Consider the following 19231-nt stretch of genomic DNA (forward strand, 5'->3'; position numbering starts at 1 on the left):
GCAAATCCTGCTCAACCCAGGAGAAACCTGAACATTCCTCTCTTCAAGCACTGCAGGGGATTTCCATGTCAGTTGAGTATTTTCCCCACACTTTCCATAAACCTTATCTAGAACACGAGTCCTGCTCAAAGCATGGGCTGAGCTATCATATCCCTCCTCACTCTCCAAAGCCTTCCTGGAGATACCGCTCAGCATCAGCCAACAAAGATATACTCCAGCCCAAGCATTTTTTCCAGCTAAGAGAGATATTTTCCCAGCCAAGGCAGTTCCTCTACCAAAGGAGTTGGGTATTTTTAGCAATAGTGAGATCTGAAGAGGCTCTGTGAGTTTGCTGGGAAAAGGGATGGGCAACGGTGGCTGCTGTAGGGCAACCTCATGTCCTTCTGCCAGCCCACCTTGAGAGCTTTGCCTTGGTGAGCCCCAAGACAATAAAATTAGAGGCATCTCAAGACACCTTTTCCCCCATTTCAGGTGTTCCCTTCCCCAGGGACACACACCGAGTGTGGCCTCTGGTTGTCTTCCAGGCAAAAAGGTCAGTTCAACAGGCACAGCCGGTGTCATGTCTCTCGAGGCTTCTTGGAGATGCACCTTGGGGTGACCCAAGGCCTTACCTGGTATTTATCCAGGTCAGCCCCTCCAGCCTGAGCAACAAAGAGCCCAGAGCCATCTTCCAGCTCCATCTCGTCTGGGGAGCGCTCAAACCGGATCCGCTCATGCTCCTCGCAGTCCAAGTAGAGGATGACTTCATCCTCCTCCACGCTGATGGCAAAGCGCGTCCACTGGTTGAGCAAGATGGGCACGGTGAAGGTGGCTGCCGGATACGAGCTGGGTGAGCCCGGTTCTGTGTAATAGAAGATGATCTGCTGCTTGCCTGCCCGCAGCTCTGAGAGCTTGACGCCCACGTAGATGATGCTCTGCGAGGAGTCCGTGACAGCAAAGAGCACACCGGCCCGGGGGGTGGTGGGCTGGATGTGGAACAGGAGGGAGAAGTCCCGATAGAAAGGGCTTGGCAGGTGGTACCGGGCCACCTGGCCCGTGTTGGCATTGGGACCGAAGACATAGCCAGGGTTGTTGTCAGGGCCATAAATTTTGAGGATCTCCTCCGGTGGTGGGTCTCCGATGAGCTCCAGGAGGCTGACCTCGGAACTCAGGTTCTCTGCAGGAAGAAAGGAAGGGGATGGTCACAACCAGCCACGCAAGGATGGTCACTCAACAAGGTGCCTTGGGAGGACACCCCTGGCCACACCTCTCCCAAATGCAGTTCTTCAGTGGCTCCCTCCGCTCTCCCTCCCCAGGGACCGAGATTTTCCTTCAGGCTGTGGGCTGGCCAATGCAGCAACCTTGAGCTGCTCCCATCAGACCATTCAGATGTGACTCCCAAAACCCCACCCAATCCCTGCAGCTGGCCCTCCAACTGCAGTTGGGACACCATAGCATGGTTTGGGTTGGAAGGGACCTTAAAAATCATCTAATTCCAATTCCCCTGCCATAGGCAGGGACACCTTCCACTAGACCAGGTTGCTCAGAGTTCCCTGAGATGGGATAAAACCAAAGGGATCTTGTCCACGTTAGGGGAATGTTGCTGGAGCACCAGGATGCTGAACAACCATGGAGCCCTGAGGAAGTGTGTTGCACCCACTCTGGGGTCACAGTGACCCCTCACATCATCTCGGAACAGGATCCTAGGGTCACCCCCACTGGGAATAAATCAGAACCATCCCCTTGCAACACCCTGGGAATGCGGCTCAAGCCAGTGTGCCCCGTCAGCTTCCCAGATGCTCTCAATTGGCGGTCGCCTCCTTTCCCAACTCCTACTGAGAATTAGAGAATTAGGGAAGTTTTGCTGGAGACCATCTCTCCTCCCCGATGCAGCTGAACATCTGTCCCTCTGTCCGCCAGCTCCCGTTGTTTTGGCAGCAAGCACATCCTCATCGCCCACACACTGGGTGCTGGATTCCTCCTCTCCTATGTCAACTGCTCGGGGTCAGTGCCAGCTCCATGGGAGTGAACATGCCGGGTGCTTTTTAACCTCTCATTTCCTGGGAGTGAGGAAACCCAACCACCCTGGCTCTGAAACAGCTGAGGGATCTGCACTGGAAATGAAACAAATGCTCAGTGCTGATTTTTGGCCCAATCCTGAGCCAGGAGCAGGAGCTGAGGCAACTCAATGTCCCCAACTCCTTTCCTAGTTTTCATGTGAGCGATGGGGGAATTAGACGTGTATCCTGGAGTATCCTGGGCTGAACCTAGGAGGATCAGCCAGGAACCTCCACCCAGCTTTAGAACCAGGCATTGTCCTCCAGAGCTCTTAAAAAAAAAAACATTAAAAAAAAACCCTAAAAAAAATAGAAAGAAGGAATCAGTCCAGCCTTGCCCAGCCTGGAAGGAAAACACATCTCTTGGGATGGTGATGAAAACCTGGGTGCCCCTTCCAAAGTCTGAGGGACATGGAGCATTCCCAGTCTGCCCCTGCTGCCAAGCCCCAATGCCAGTGCCACCTCCGTGACAGGGACCTAGCAGTGGGGACATTAGAAATGCCATCAATTAAAGGTGGGGGCAAATTTTTACTCTGCCAGACCCCAGACCCACTGATCCTCTTCTGAACTCTGAAACTGTTCAGTATCCACCCTGCTCCCCCAAGACCCCAGTTCCTCCCAAGCCTGGCATCCCAAAACTGACCTGACTGGGAGAAAACCTCACTCCCGGTCTTCCACCAGTTCTAGCCCCCTCATCTGCCCTACACTGGGATCAGGCTTCCACACAGGGCATCCCCAGTCTGCTTGGAGGTGAACCTCTGGATCCTGAAGCTCGGTATCCTTTCACTCTCAGATGTGTACAGCCCTATACCAAAAATGATGGGGCGAGCAAGTAGGGCTCCCCCAGACTCAGACTGGCACCCACCCACAAGTCGCCCCCTGCTCAGGCCCCCCACAAGCTCGGTCTAATTGCAAATGCCAGGATGCAGGGATAGAGCTTATCTGGTGTTGGAGGAAGCCAAATTCCCAGCAGCTTTAGGGGAAAAGGAAACCAGAGCTTCCTCTCGGGGATCCACACGGGTGTAAGAGCCAGCGCTGCAATTCCTGCAGCCAGACAAGTCATTGTGTCCCCCCACCAGGGCTCAGGATGACGGGGGACACGCTGAAAGAGGCTTTTGTTAGCAGTGCAATTTTCAACCACGCTCCCCTTGGAGCTCTGGGAGCCTTCCTCCTCTCCAAACACGCCACTTGTCCCCGAGTCTGGAGTGGGAGCTGGGTGCCAGCACTTCCCAAAGCAAAAGGAGACACACCTTTTCCCTGAGTGGCAGCAGGCAGAGGCTGGATGGGGACTGGGGAGCAGAGGAGTAAGTGGAGACCCCTTCAAATGTCTGCTCCCCTCCAAAAGCCAAGTGTCCCTTCTCATCCACCAAACCTTTCAGGCCATGCCTCCTTTTTCCAAAAGAGATCCAGAGCCCAAATATTGCAGTCCATGATCCCTGTGACAAACCGGCAGCATCTGCCATTGAGCACGGAGAGATGGCAGAGGCTGCGGTTTGGTACTGGCAAAGGATGGTTGTGGGGGTGTCTCTTGCTGTAGTGATTCTGCCATTGGAAAAGTCCCCAGGATGCTCCAAGCCACCATCCCGCTCCACCATAACTTTCCTGGCTAGCTTGAGCCAAGGCTGCCAGCGTGGCCCTGCACATCCCATCTCAGCTGAGATGCAGGGGACCTCCTGCATCTCAAGTCATTCCATGGGGTGCACCACAGCCCCCACTCATTGCTGATGCTGCCCATCTGAGACGCCATGGTGCAGTCTTGGATGGGCATGCACCTCCCCTCTGAGCATCCCCATGGTCCCACTGCATCCCCCCAGTGAACAGAGACTCTTTGACACTGAGAGGACCATGTGTGGGACACTTGTCTGCCACTACCCCCTCCTCTCTCCCCTCTACCCTCCCAACGCCCCTCTGGCTCCTCGTTGGCATCTCCCGGCTATCACCCGAGGGCACAGGGCCGGCATGGGAACACAGCCTCTTTCAGAGAATTTGCAGGGGGGGCAGAGGGGGGGAAGCTCCTGCTTTCATCCCAATGTACATTTCTCCAGGCACCAGCCACCTCCCTCGCACCCCACCTCCCTCTTGTCCCTTCACCCCCTTGCCCCAGAGGCATGTCTGGGTCCCCCCATTTGACACACAGAAAGGTCACAACCACCAAATGACTAAGCCGGAGGTGAAGTAACCTCTCCTACTTTTCTGAGCAGGCGAGGATCAAACATTAGCCGTTAGGTGAATCATTAACCCCAAAGTAAAGGGCTGCTCCAGGAGGGGGGAGCGTGCCTGAACGGCCACAGGGTCACCTTGAAACCTCCTCACCACCATGGTGCTGCGGTTAGGTGGCCACAGGACCCAGGTCCTTCCCCTGCTCCCGCAGGGAGATGCCTGGTCTCCAAGTGTCCCAATCCCAGGATGGACACCCCAAAGCACTATGGCACTGGGAAACCAGCCCTGAATGCCAGCATGATGTTCTTGGGGAGCATCTCCTGTCCTGACCACCAGGACACTGTGTTTCACCGGGGGTAATGCTCAGCCTTGTGGAGGGAGTCAAAACCTGCTGGTTCTCCAAAAAAGCCGAGGCTGCATGGAAAGCGGTTTTGGACTCAGCAGCATCCCATGGGGACAAGGCAGCAGCATCCCTCAGCGCCTGGGGGCAGTTTTGGGAGGGGAGACACAACACAAGGATGTCACCCAGCCACGTTACCTGCAGAAGCATTAATAAAGACACAAGAATACCCTTCATCCTCCTCAGGGAGAGCATCGCAAGGCAGAGGCAGGCGCCCGCCAGCCAAGTGAATCCAACACAGGTCTCTGACGGCCTCGCAGAAGCCCTGGCACGGTGGGGGGGTTACGGGGACCGAAGCACTACACCCGGGGAGCAGTAGCAAGCAGAGGAACCACTCCAGGTAGCGATGGCACTGCGATTCAAGCAGCCCCTCCCACTCATGCAAAGCCGCCCGAATTTCCTCCTCGCTGCTGTGGCGGAGATAATTTGGCAATCGGACATGGCTGGTGCCCAATACGCTGCAGAAGGGCAGGTGGGTTGGGATGGGCAGGCAGTGGCTGGCCGCTGGCATCAGTCCAGGAAAGAAGGATGGGAGCCCCATGCCATTACTACTGTAGAGCCGCGTAGTGGCAGTTAGTAAATTGAACTCAAGAGGACTGGAGTTATCAGCAAGAGGAGGATTCACACCATTATCCACCCTCTGGTTAGGCAAGGGGGAGCTCTGGCTCCTGTTCATGCTGGTCAGGGCCAGCCCCTGGTGGCCAGTGCTGTGCCATAGGTTCGGTGATGCTTCACGGTGGTGAGGGGGAGGTTGTGCCATGGGGTCCTGGAATGGCACTGCCTGCTTATGGGTACTGTCACCTGGTGAGAAAGGAAAAGGGGCACTACCTGGCTGGGGACCTCCTGGTCTCTGCAAGGACATCCATGTCTCCGTTGCTGTGGGGGTCCCTCTCCCCAGGAGCTCCGAGTTCTCGATGGTCCCTGTTCTCAGGAGCTGTGGGTCGTCAGTGGTCACTCTCCCCAGGAGCTGTGGGTCCTCAGTGGTCACTGTCCTCAGGAGCTGTGGGTCCTCAGTGGTCACTGTCCTCAGGAGCTGTGGGTCCTCAGTGTTCCCCAGGACCTGTCGGTCATCAGTGGTCACTGTCCTCAGGAGCTGTGGGTCCTCGGTGTTCCTCATCCCCAAGAGCTCTAAGTCCTCAGTGGTCCCTATCCCCAGGAGCTGCAGATTCTCGGTGGTCCCTGTCCCCAGGAGCTGTGGGTCTTCAGTGGTCCTCATCCCCAGGAACTGTGAGTCCTTGGTGGTCCATGTCCCCAGAAGCTGTGGGTCCTTGGTATTCCTAATCCCCAGGACCTGTGGGTGCTCGGTGGTCCCTGCCCTCAAAAGCTGCAGATCCTTGTTGCTCCCTGCCCCGAGGACCTGCAGCTCCTCAGTGGCCCCTGTTCCCAGGAGTTGCGGGTCCTTTGTATTTCCCATCTCCAAGAGCTGTGGGGACTCAGTGGTACCTAACTCCAAAAGCTGCTGGTCCTTGGTGGTCCCCATCCTCAGGAATTGCAGGTCCTCAGTCGTCCCTGACCCCAGGAGCTGTGGGGACTTGGTGGTACCCAACCCCAGGAGCTGTGGGTCTTCAGTGGTCCCTGACCCCAGGAGCTGCATGTCCTCGGTCGTCCCTATTCCAGGCAGCTGTGGGTCCTCAGTGGAGCTGCCAACCACATCCTGCCCAGGGGCAGGTGAGGTGCTGTGAGGAGGAGAGATGCTGGGCCGGGCTGTGCTCTCCATTAGCCCTGTGACATTCCTGTCCCACTGCTCTGTGGTTTTGGCTGCAGTCCCCTCACCCGTAGGCGCTGCTGTACCAGGATCTGGCTCCTGCTGCTGTGGGGTGGTGACATTCCTCACCATCTCATCACCCCATGTCCCTGGGGACAGGCTGGGAGCAGGAGCTGCCGCTGAGGATAGTGGCTCTGAGGCTGGGATTCCCTTGCTGGGTGCTGCTGGGCTTCCAGTGATCTTCGTGCTGTCCCAAATCCAGTCCAGGAATTGCGTTTCGGAGGAAGAGAAGCAGCTAGCCAGGAGGAGCAGAAACCCCAAGGAAGGTTGGGCCATTGGAAAGGAAAAAGGAGATCTGTTGCCTCCAAGAGCAAAATAGAGGAAGGAAAGGAGGGAAGAGGCAGGAGTTTTGCCCCAGTCAGACTCCCGGAGCACTCACATCGCTCTCTCCTCCCAAGCTCCAGCACTCGACCTTTCAAACCGGAGCTGAGCAGCGGGAGGAGTGGCCACGCCGCCGGCCTCGCCAAACCCTCCTCTCCCCAGCGCCAACCTCCCACTCCCGGCACAGCCCCTCCGGGACTCCGCCGCCTAGCTGGGGACCCACCTGAGTCCCCCAAAACCTCTGGGAGCCAAGCCAGCCTTCAGACGCACCCTACTAGCTGTTCCAGCAGCTGCTGCCAGCTGTTTAACTCCTTCCTGCCCAGAAAATCCTAAATCCTCTCTCTCTGCTCGGGTGGCTCTGGTTAAATCGAGAGCTGTACCTGGTGGGGTCATGCATGGATGTGGCCCCCAAGGATGCCACCAGCTTCGGTGGGACACCCTGCTCCAAGGCTTGGGAAAAGGTTATAACTTCAGAGCAAAACAGAATGAGGAAGGAAACAAAAAGCCAGAAAACATTTCCAATATTTCCACTGGCCAGAAACACAACAAGTCCCAAAAGTCAAGTGTTTAAAGCCTCTTTCCCGTCTCAGTTACAGGGCCAGGACCCCCCAGGTGCCGTCGCAGGATGGCAAAGGGGGGCACTTGCAGCCCCCCCACAACAAGCATCACACACCAGACACGTCTCAAAGCCAGGTCTGAGCAATCACAAGTTTTCAAATCACAAGTTTTCTTGGAGCCCGGGACACAAATCCCTCCAGGCAGCACTGGGACTCTCCCACACCCCCAAAAATTTAATGGTTCTTCACCTTAGCTGAAAAAAATTCCCCCCAAATACACTCATCCAGCCTGTTTTCCCATATCAGCATTGTCCTGCTCTAGTGACAATGCCCCCTGTTCCTGGGGATCACTGAGCCCCTGGTCCCCTGCAGGGATGGAGCACACCCACGGCCCACACTGCCGTGGTGACACCAGGCAAGTCACCTTCAAGGCTCAAAAAGTGTCCCTGAGAAGGGATGTTGATGGGGAGGTGACAAATTTGGCTCCCCTTGGCCCCGTGACCAGGAAAGTCAGTCTGCCACAACATGGTCCTAGAGTGTAGAGCTCTCCTGATGCTCTCGTTTAAAAACATCCAGGAAAATCACCGAAACCAATGTTCAGATGTCCATTTTGCTTTACACAACATTTCCCACACTGCCTTTTAAGCAAAACGGGTGAGATTTCCCCTTAAAATGGGAGCTGGATGCTGTTGCCAACAGCCTGCCCCATGACTGATGCTGTTAGGGGTGCCTGTTGCGGAACAGCCCACCGCTAATCCACACAGAACACAGTTTTGTCTGTATGTCAGTTTCCACATGGTCCCCCCCCCCCCCCCGAAGCTCCTGTGCTCCCATCAACCTGAAGAGAGGAGCCAGGCATCTGCCAACCCTCCCTGGCGTGTTTGGATAGGACCCTGCTATGCCCAGCTCTGCCACCCTGGGGCCAGGGTGCGGTGGCACAGCATGGTGTGGGACCCTCCCTCACCCTTGTGTCCTTGGCACACCCGAGAGGGGTATGAATGGCTACTGCTCCTCTCCCACTTGGTGGGATGGAAAAGCTTAGTGTTCCCACAGGCTCTTCCCAAAACTGGGGGGGGGGGGAGGGGGGGAGGATAAGTAGGGTGACAGCCAGCAGCAGGGATGTGATCCAAGCCCCCCAGAGCTGCCTCCTGGAGCCAGTGGGGAGCATCACACGCCCTGATGAGCTGCCTCATCTCAGCTGGGAGGATTTTGGCAGCAGCACCATGCTGGGGTACCTCAAGCGTGTGCAGACATGATGGCCAGCCAGAAAAATTCCCATTTCTCCCTTTTATTGGGATTAGGCAGCTCATGATAGTGGAGTGGAACAGCAATCTCATGAGGTGCCCTCGTTAAGTCAATGATCTTCATTTCACTGCACACCTCCATGCTGGCAGGTCCCAGGGGAGGAGCCAGGGCTGGGGCATCCCAAAATAAGGTATTTCCAAAATGGGCACTTAAGAAGGTGGGCTGGTGCCACAGGTGGCACTAGAGCGTCTGGACCCAGCGCACCAGCTCCACCACTGAGCAAGCAGCCAGGCACTCGGAATGTGCCAGCTGGTGAAATATTTTGGAGAAGTATTTCCCCAAGGAGAAGTCATGGCAGCTGGTTTGCAGGGAAAAGAGCAGGGAAAAGCCCTTGTTTTAGCCTCCTCCAGGCTAAAGGCTCCTAAAAAGCACTTTGCATACTCCACAGGATGCTGCTGCCAGCACGTCATAACCTTGAACTTCTTTAAAAGCAACTTTGGATCCTCATTCTGGTCCCAGTTCCCTCCCAAATAAGCTGGCTGCATCTTCCCAAGGCTGTGCAGCATCTGGTGGTGCAGCAGTCCATCTGGAAAAGGAGGATTAGGCTGCCCTGAGGCACTGAGGGCTTGGTCCTATCCCAGGAGAATAGAGAGGGAGAAAAAGAGGGGGGAAAATGGGAAAAGAAAGGAAAATGGTGGGGGGAAAGCGTGGAGAGGGGAGGAAAAAAGAGATTGGGGAAGTGTGGAAAAAGAGAGTTGGAAGAAGAGAAGGGAAAAATTAGGTGGAGGAGAGAGTTGGGAGAAAGGAGAAAAGAGGAAAAAAAGAGATTGGAGAAGGAAAAAATGAGAGGGGGAAAGGAGAGAGAAAAGAGGGGAGAAAGGAGAAAATAGGAAAAACAACAGGAGGGGGAAGGGAGGGGAAGAGAGGGGAAAAGAGAGGGAGACAAGGAGAGAGAGGAGAAAAGGGGAAGGGGAAGAGAAATGAAAAAAGAGAGGGAAACAAAAAGATAAAGAGAGGAAAAAAGTAGGGAAAGAGAAAAATGAGAGGAGAAAAAAAAAGGAAAAAAGAGCCTGTCATGCAGATTTCAGACCTGCAGCATCCCATCCATGGTTAAAGAACACAGATGATATTCTCTAGGGGCCAAAGTGGGGCCAAGCGAGCAGGTTTCAAGCGACCCCGGCAGCTTGGGGTGGCTCCCTGCAGGATTTTGGGAGTGGACAGGGACCCTGCCCCAGCCCAGCTCAAAAATTCCCCCTCCACAGCCCGAGGACTCCCCAGCAAGAGCTGGGTGGGCAGAGATGGACAGATGGATAGACAGGCAGATGAACTAGTGGATGGACAGACAGACGGACAGCAGAGGGAGCCTCAGGCCGAGCAGTGCGCAGGAGCGTCCTCGGGACATCCCACTTTGCTGGACCCATCCCGGTGATGCCCCATCCCGGTGGCCATCTCGGCCACCAGCCCAGAGCTCACTGAGATCTGGGCAGAGAGTGCAGGTGAGGGGTTGTCACCTGCAGCCTCCTTCCTCCCGCTGCTCAAACCTCTGGGGAGGGCCTCACAAACCACGGGGGGACCCCAGGTTCAGATCCTGAGCCCCAAAAGATGAAGTGCAGCTGCAGAAAGAGTTTTAATGCCAAGAGATTGAGCCACAGAGGGAAAGACACGCCCCCAGGGAAGGAAACCTTGACACCAGCACAACCTTGACAGCAGTACAGCTAGAAGGAAGGAAGGAAAAACAGAAGGGGAAGGAAAGGGGAAGAAAAGAGGAAAGAAAGGGAAAGGAAGGGAAGAAAACTGACAGCAGCACAGCCAGGATGCTGAAGGTGGGAGCGCTCATGCACTGAGCAGAAAAATTCAGGGACTGTCAGCAGCAGATGGTATCTATAAATCCTAATGACATTTGGGATTTTAATCCATTCTCCATCTAAAAACCCAGACAGCAGTTAAAAGGCCCTCATCAAGACGCACGCTGAGGATGTTGCCACATCCCAAGCCACTGACCTCCCAGCCCTCGGAGAGAGGCAGCAGGACCCAGCCCATGGATGGGCGCTCAGCCAGGGAAACGGGAAGGCAGGGGATAAGGATGCACAGGACCAAGTAGGCAGGAGTGACAGCACCATCATAGTCCCAGAATTGACACAGGTACTGGTTTGCCAGGACTTGCCCTCGGGCCAGCATTTCCCCCCCACAGCCTCTAGCTGTGCAACACCAGGGAGCCCCCGGGACAGCAGCGTTCCTAAACATTTACTCACAGAGAGCCAGAAACATCCTCCCGGCAAATTCCTTGATAAGATAAACCATGAAAATGTCACAACTGCCTGGGGGAGCCATCAAATAACCCCAGGGGGGAAGCACGGTGGCCGTGCCCAGACCTTACCAGGTCCTCCTCCTGCTCCCAAACTGAGCAGAGCTAGATGAGGTACAGCCAGGAGATGCTGCTGTCCCCCTCTGCCCCATCAGCATGAACAGGACAAGGCAGCAGAGAACTGGAGCTGGGGTGCCTTTGACCCATGAGATGCCCTGGGGAGAATGGATGGTGGAGAGGGGCCATCAATGTCCGGGCACAGCAGAATCCAAGGGAGGTCTTTAAAGGTGCAAGGAGGTCTTTAAAACACAAGGTGAACTTGGGGTGACCTGTATCCACCAGTCCCACTGGTGTCCTGGTGTCCCTCCCATCCCCCCTCCACAGGGGTCAAGGTCTCTGCTTCCCATCCCTTGCCTCCCTCCAGGGGGCCAACCGACAGCCCGGAGATGGAGATAAGGTTCTAAGGTTTGGGAGGTGAGGGTAGGAATGCGACCCCCCCATCATCATCCTCCTCCACGTTAATAAATCACCTTGCAGACTAATTGCTCCTCGGAGGGGGGAAGACTCACCTCCTCACCCCCCACCAAGGTCCTAGCTCAGCCTGGGAGATACTCCTGAGAAGCCCCAAATTTCAATTGCATTCCTGGCATTCTTGCCTCAGCATGAAGCCGAAGGGGCTCCAGTAGTGACCACCCTTGGGGCAGGCATGGGAGTCTACACCAGTTAATGGAGGGGAGATCAGCTGCTGTCTCCATGAGGGACATGCAGGACATCTCCATCCCCAGGCCTCCTGGGAATACAGGGAGACCAGTGCACCCAGCATCCTGGCTCGCAGATAGATGCTGTACGGCAGGACGAGGGGAGATGAGGGATAGGACAGAGGATTTATGATCCAAGTCAATGTCATCCCTACCTGAAAATCAGAGAAGGACAAGGCACCCAGGTAGCATACATGTCCCTAGAGCTCAAACAAAGCCTTCCAAGCCAACGAGGCCCCTCAGCCTTGCTGATTCTCTTAATTGGATATTAAGCCTCCAATGTCACAGAGCAATAGACACTGTCAGCAAGTAATCCCACGCCAACTTTGAAGCCTGCACGACAAAAACTGGGAGTTGCCCATTCCCAGCTGTTTTCCAGGAGTTCAGAACTGAAGAAAATACCAACACAGTTTAAAAAAACGAATTCACCAAAGTACAGAAGAGCTACCAAATGACAGAGTACCTGAAGCTACAACAGAGCAGTACAGCATCCATCCCGTGGAACAGCATCCGTCCTGCATCTGCCACCAGCCAGGGGTGCTGGGTGCCAGCTGGTCCATGCTGCTGCAGGAGGCAACTGCCACAGCTTGTGGATGCTTCACAGAGCGTCAACTTGGATTTACAGCAAGGGAAACCACTCAGCAGGTCATTAACCTCACCCTCAGCACAGCGTGCAGCAAACAAAATCCAAGCTAACGTGGTTGCTGAGGGGCCAGGTGGTGAGAAAGGCTATTTTGTTAGAGAATGGACAGGAAAAGGGGGATCCGGGAGGGGGTTTTGGTTTTGGATTTCAGTTCGTCCAACCAGCCTGGGTCTTGTCAGTGCTGCCCTCCTGCAGTGCAGGCGACTTTGTTTAGCTTGGAGCCTCTGGAAGCCCCCGGCTGTGCTCGTAATAAGACTCCGTGTCCGCTCCATGGTCCTTCCACATCTTTGCACTCCTCAGACAATAGTTTGCCTGTGCTGCTGACTTTGGCAGCATTTCCAAAGTTCTGGCTCCTTCCAAAGTTTCCCCTGCACCAGGCAGACGAGTTTGGCCATCCTGCTTTGTCGTCACATCCTACTGCATCCCATGCCAGGGCTGTCTGTGGGGCACTGCGTTTCACACCAGACCTTTTGATCCCCCAAACTGCAGATTCAAGGGGGTGAGATGCCCAGCAGGCCCTTTAGGGGTGGATGCTGGGGTCATTAGTAGCCTGGATGAGGGGCCACTTAAACAGAGAAAGCCTCACCCAGCCCTTGAACTCCCCAGCATGTCCCAACATTAAAGGGAAAAATAAATCAGTTGAACACCTGGGAATTAAGATGAGTGATGACAACCTAATGTCAGCCAAGGCTGTAATCCCCCTCTCCCTACCATGTCTCCATGGATAGAGCAAGTATTTAAGCAGGAAAATTTAGATCTTTTGAGGAATTCCATGCACCACTGGAGATGGATACTAAACGGGTCAAACAGGTTGGTGATACTTTGCTGCTCCATGCAAGTGCTGGGGAAAGCCAACAGGACCTGGATGATGCCAGAAAACACATCATCCCTTTCCAACCAACAACCAGAGCCATCATTTGACCAAATTTTTCCCTTTTTTTACAAGTCACTTGGTCTTAAAGCAAAATACAACATCAGTAAATAGCTCTAATGCACTGGAGTTCACCATCTATAACACGACAGATGTCAAGAACAAGGAGGAGTGTAAATTGGGCTCCTGCTTGCATGAAGAAGGAGATTCCAGAACAGGTTTGCCCCCTCCTGAGAGAAGGGATGATGCCACAGCCAGGCACCATCCCAGGCATCAGCATCCCAAAGCAAAGCTGGCCAGCCCACAGGCACAATGCCACAGGCCAAGGACATGCATGCAACAGCACCACAGAGATGGATCCCCATAAGCTGTTTTCTGGGATGATAAGGGTTAAAAAAAAAAACCCAAACCACACAGAAAAGCCCAGCAGGAATGCCTGAAGGGGAGGATTAGAGAGAATAGGGCCATTTCTCAGCAAAGACTATGGCAACATAAATAGAAAAGTAACATTACGCTCAAGACAGGGGCCCTTTCCCTTTGCTCCTGCCCTACAATGCCACTATTGTTTTGCTGACAACTGGTAATTATCCCAAGCTGCACACACTGGTATTCCCACCCTTTAACCGGGAGGGATTTTGCTGCTGCCGACCCTCTGACACCAGCAAAAATTCACATACCAGAGGGTTCAAAGGGGGGGCGGGCTGGAAAGGCTGGGTGAGCCTCACCCGGCATCATTCACAGGATCCCAGAGTGGTTGGGGTAGGAAGAGACCTCTGGGGATCATCAAATACAACACCCCCCCACACTAAAGCAGGTTCACCTAGAGCAAGTTGCACAGGATCATGTCCAGGTGGGTTTTGAGTCTCTTCAGAGAGGGAGACCTTAGAGGCCCTTCCAGTGCCCAAAGCGGCTCCAAGAGAGCTGCAGAGGGACTTTGGACAAGGGCCTGCAGTGCTTGGACAAGGTGGAATGGCTTCCCACTGCCAGAGGGCAGGGTTAGACAGGATACTGGGAAGACGTTCTTCCCTGTGAGGGTGGTGAGGCCCTGGTACCGGTTGCTCAGAGAAGCTGTGGCTGCCCCATCCCTGGAAGTGTCCAAGGCCAGGTTGGACAGGGCTTGGAGCAACCTGGGCTAGTGGAAAGTGTCCCTGCCCATGGCAGAGGGTGGAACGAGACAGGCTTTAAGGTCCCTTCCAACCCAAATCATTCTGTGATTCAACGATCTTGTGTGATTTGGGATGGTTTTGTTCCTGATGACCACAACTAGAGTTCAAGATGCCCCAAAAAGCAGGGGGATCTTTCCCCGCATCCCCAGTGAGGTGACACCCATCACCATCCCAGATGAAAAAATATTCACCTCTCAAATATCCAAGTCCAAGCAGTGAATCCTTTCTGGAAAAAGAAAATAAAAAATCCTAGAGAGACAGGGTTTTCTTTCCTTCCTTAAAAGCTCTGGGGACCCTGAACCCCCAGGATGAAACCCTGCAGGCAGCTGCTGCCCTAATGCAAGAAGATGGGGAAGAGTCAAATCCATCATTTCTCATTTATGGGACGGAGAAGTCACAATCCCAACATTCCCTGCCTAACAGGAGGCCAGCCTGATGCCAACCCCAGCTCAGATAACGTGATAAAAAACCCTGGAAATGCCTCAAGATGGATTAAAACATTCCAATGGTCAAAATGTAAATGCTTTTTTGCTTTTGCAGGCTGGTGCATGACCCAGAAAGCCCAGAGAAATGGAAAAAAGTGCCATTTTTTTCCTGCCACAGGCTGCAGCAGCACAGCCAAGGTTAGAGCAAGGCAGAGGACACACAAAGCTGACAAAGGACCCGGCTATGAGCACCAGAAGTAGCTGCCCTGGGTTGGGTTTTTTTTTGTATTTTATTTTCTTCTGCATTTTAATTACATGATAGCAGAAGCTTCTTCCTAACAGGAAAGCTGGAAACCAGTTTTTCCTGCAGCGAAGCCAATTCCACAAATGCTAGCAGTGACCTGTGAAGATGAAAAAAAAAAAAGCCCCATAAATCAGCAGAGCAACATCTTCCCTTCCTCGCAGTGTCACCCACCTATTTCACTGGGCTGGGATGTTATTTATTGTTGTTTTAAGCACCCAAGAGAAAACCCCACTCAACCCATCCCAGCTGCAGGGAAAAAAAATCCCACATAGGCAGGAGCTACGCTACAGGCAAGCTTCAGCCTGTCTCTACAGCTCCCAGCTGGGATTTGAGGGAATGAAACCCCCCATTCTCCCAACCCCGGAGCCTCGCCAGCTCCTCACCTAATTAAAGCATGTGGCCGCTTGCAGGGTGGAAAGCTGGAGCACTGAGGCTCCAGCGCCTCCAGAGTGAACCCTACCACTGGACCAGCACCATGCCTTGAAGGATGCTGGAGCCTGGATGAGCTTCTGGGGTTGTATTGGGAACCAGCCGGTTCCAGCTCCTCTCCATCAGAGAGGCAAAGTTTAAACCCAGATTTTGTTCTTCAAACCACTTTTGGTTTCTTTGCACCTCACATTTGGGGATATCAGAGCTCAGCGGGATGGGGGGAATAACAAGGATGGGATGAAAGTTTGCACAAATCGTGGGAGAAACGCTGGCTGACCACTACGCAAGGAAAAGAGGGCAGGAGAAAGCCCGGAAAGGGGCCACTGGGAAAGCAGAGGAAAGGCTTAAAAAGATTAAAACAGGACAATGTTATCAGGCAGCTACCCCATGGCCCCATGCCATGGATGCAGGGGGCTCCGACTGCCGGCTCCAGATGCACGGCACCCACTGAGGAAACACCCATCAGATGTCTGGGTGCTGAACTCTGGCACCAGCTGTACCTCTGAACCCAGACATGGGCGGTGAAGCACCACCAGTAACACCTGGGAGCAAACTGGGGTCAATCAAGAGATTGAGCAGCAACTGTCAGACACAAAGATTAAATAGCAAAACAAAGGAAATGGGAAATATTTTTGCTCCCGACCAAAGCAGACAGGTTTTCACTGGTGTTCCTGCCACTGCAGTTCGCCCTGAGGCCAGAGGGATGCCAGGGGTTAATAGCTATTCCTGCACAGTGATTGTGCCAGCCAGAGTGGTGGGATGTCCTGGGAGACTTGAGCATTGGGATGCAGGGGATGTTCTGGGAGACCCATTTCCACCATGAGAGTCAGATTTACAGTGACATGGGCTGTCCCAAGGTCCTGGTGTGGTCGCGGTGAAGCTGGTGCATCCAGGTGGGCTGGGCCTGGCCGTGGAGCACCCCACCCCAGTGTGATCCCCACACCACACGTCCATCTTGGGGCAGAGATGCTTCACCACCAGCCCACCCATCCCTGGGATGGATGTAGACCAGGTAAAACATCCATCAGCCTGTTTTATCACCCGTATCCTAAATTTTCCTGCCGCTGGACTGACGTTAACCACTAGGAGTTGCTGGCACAGCCCGGGGCAGGCGCAGGGAGCAGGACCAGGAGCCCGGCCCACTTCACCCTGATGCCTGGCCATGCGGAGCAACACACATCCGGACCACCGGCCTGGGATGAAGCGGGGTCCAGCCAATGTCCGCTTTACACCACAGCTTTAATCCTGTTGCTAGGACACCCATGGGCGAAGAAACACAACACTTGTCGGATTAGCGTCTAGACAAGCTGACCTTTCCCTCCGCTGGTGAAGTGGAACCGTGCAAAAATCAGGCCCTCGTTGGCTAAAAGGAGGGGTTCTGTTTTCTGTTGTTGTTTTGGTGGTTTGTTTTTTTTTCCCAAGATGGGAGCCAAGGAGGGAGGGACATCACTGTCACTGAAAGAGTCATTTCACTACCTGCTGCCGGAGAGGGACGTGCAGGAGACCAACCTGGGGCTTGCAATCTGCTGCCAAGCCTGGGCTTTGCCCAGCAACTCGGCTGACAAAAGAGCCTTTCATGAGAGGGGGCGATGTCAACTCTGCAATTAGCAGGGGAAAAGAGAAAAGAGACGAAAGAAGATTATTACCTCCAGCAGTTGCCTCTGGGGGCCCCTCTCCAATGGTTCCCTTAACTCTTTCGGCTGAGCCCAGGGAGAAGGTGGGAAAGGAGCCACCAACATCAGCAGTGGCTGGATGGATCCCGGGTGGCACCTCAGCCTCGCAGGATGCCATGAGGAGGCCCATTCCCTTGGGTGTCCTGGGACCCAGAGGGAAGCAGGACCACCACCCTGTTGCATCCCAGCTGGGAGGGAACCATGATATCTCCATCCAGCCCAGCGCCGTGAGAGTCCCGGCAGGATCATACGCTGACCTCAGCAACCACATCCTCGCTCAAGCCATCGTGACAGAGAGCCCAGCCCAGCTCAGCCCAGCCCCCTGGGTCTCACACAGGATGGGGAATGCCAGGACTCCCCCACACCCTCCACCTTCCCGGCCTGACATCTCCACCTCCCCACCAAAAAGATGCAATCACTTGTTAAAATAAAAACCCACATGCTTTTATCAGATGGTGTCCTGGTTACCCTTCCAGGCATCTTCTCCCCCAAGGAAATTCAGGAAAACGTCACCTGAGTGAGAGCGGTTCACCCTGATGGTGCCACTATCCCCTATCCCAAGTCATCCCTGCAAAAAGCAATCTGGAGAGCAAATCCCTGACCTGGCCTCCAGCCTCCAGAGCCTTTGATAGGCAAGAGACCAGCCTGAGCACAGGGTGGAAACACATAGGGACAGCTCACCTGTCTGCCAGGAGATGCTCCGTGAGCACTGCTTTCCACACTTCCAGGTGAAGTGGCACTGAGGTACCTGTTCCTGAGGAGCCAGACAAGGCTTCCCCACATCCCAAAGATGCCCCTGAGGGCTGGAGCACTGTGCTTCTCTCCGTGCAGAGATTTAACAGCAAGCTCCAGGTACAGAGGTCCCCCAAGCAGCTGCAGAAGTAACAACTGGTTAATCAAATCCTGCATGAAGTCTGAGCTATCTGGTCCAGTGGAAGTGTCCTTCCCATGATAGGGGGTTGGAATGAGATGAGCTTTGATGTCCCTTCCAACTCAAACAATTTTATGAATCCACAGTAAAAGCCAAAAATCACATGCGTGTTGCTGCCACACGCCTCTCTCCATCCACAATGCCAGTGGCTTGGACTTTCTCCCACTCCCCGATATTCACGGGGATTTAACTGAAATCATTGCCGTTTTCTTCTCCACCACCTCCCACCCATCAGAGCGCCCCTGAGTCTCAGGTCTCAGCAGGACAGGGCACATCAAACCCTTCTGCTGTCTGGGGAGATGCCAGCACCAGCAGGAGGGTACCACAAGGAGTTCTAGAACTCCATGTCCCCCACAGGTCCTGGGTCTGGGCAAGCCCATTCCCTTGAAGGGACAGTAACTATTGCCACCCTATCCTGGGAATGGTTTTAGGAGTGGGGCAGAGGTCCAAGGGTGTTTCCCCAGGAGGGAGCAGGGAGATGACCACATGCTGGGGTTTGGCGAAGACCCTCGGGAGTGATGGCCCCCCCAGACCAGGCTGACCGAGAGTGTTCACCACCAAGTGAGTCCAGGATCTCTATCCACACCCAGCAGGAGCTGAGAGTTCCCCAGGATAGGGGTCCTGGCCCCTCTGGAAAGCATTTTGGGACCACAGGGGAAGGACTAAGCTGCAAAGGTGCCTTCCTACCATGCCACAAGGGAGCACCGCCAGCTTATCTGGGGTTATCAAAAAGGTGCTGTTTATCCAAAAGTCAACAATCTCCAACTCAATTAAGTTACAGACTAACAAAGTGGGTGGGAAAGAATAAATTTGTTTGATTATAGTGTTTTCCAGAGGGAAGGCAGGTGGCTAACTTAGGAATTATAAACTCAGAGATAGTTCAAGAGCCATTGGGCTGTCGGAGATTTATGCCAGTGGGAAGAGCATGGATGATGATGCTGGATTCCAGTGCCCTGGCTCCTATTCCCACCCCAGGCTGTTCAATAAGCCTCCCACAACCTGGGGACAAGGTCAGAGGAACAGTCAGATCTTCCAATCCCTGGGGAGGAGGAATTGAGTTTGGGAATAAAATAAAAGTACAATAAAATCCATTAATGACCAATTTCCATCTTAGAAAAGGCGATGCCAAAAAAAAGCAATAAAAATTCCAAAAAGCAACCTTTTTAAGTGGAAACTAGCAGAAATGGGACGTCCCGGACCAGATGTTGCTTGCTGAGAAAGCCCCCAGCGCAGGGAATGCTC

At 54.1% G+C, this 19231-nt stretch overlaps 1 protein-coding gene across 4 annotated transcripts in view; it reads right to left on the minus strand.

The window, feature by feature from the left end:
• COL18A1 (collagen type XVIII alpha 1 chain) overlaps positions 1–19231 on the minus strand; it is a 38069-nt gene that overhangs the window by 12868 nt on the left and 5970 nt on the right. For 2 of the 4 annotated variants that reach the window (XM_032692776.1, XM_032692775.1), the window contains exons 1-2: positions 4735–6765; positions 612–1156 (exon numbers count right to left, since the gene is read on the minus strand). In XM_032692776.1, the coding sequence (XP_032548667.1) occupies positions 612–1156; positions 4735–6637 (2448 nt within the window). In that variant the 5' untranslated portion in view covers positions 6638–6765. Of the gene's footprint in view, positions 1–611; positions 1157–4734; positions 6779–19231 lie in introns of those variants that run through there. The other 2 variants (XM_032692777.1, XM_032692778.1) reach the window with 2 other exon arrangements.

The sequence above is a fragment of the Chiroxiphia lanceolata genome, chromosome 7 (genome assembly GCF_009829145.1).
Source record: "Chiroxiphia lanceolata isolate bChiLan1 chromosome 7, bChiLan1.pri, whole genome shotgun sequence".
Classification (NCBI taxonomy): domain Eukaryota; kingdom Metazoa; phylum Chordata; class Aves; order Passeriformes; family Pipridae; genus Chiroxiphia; species Chiroxiphia lanceolata.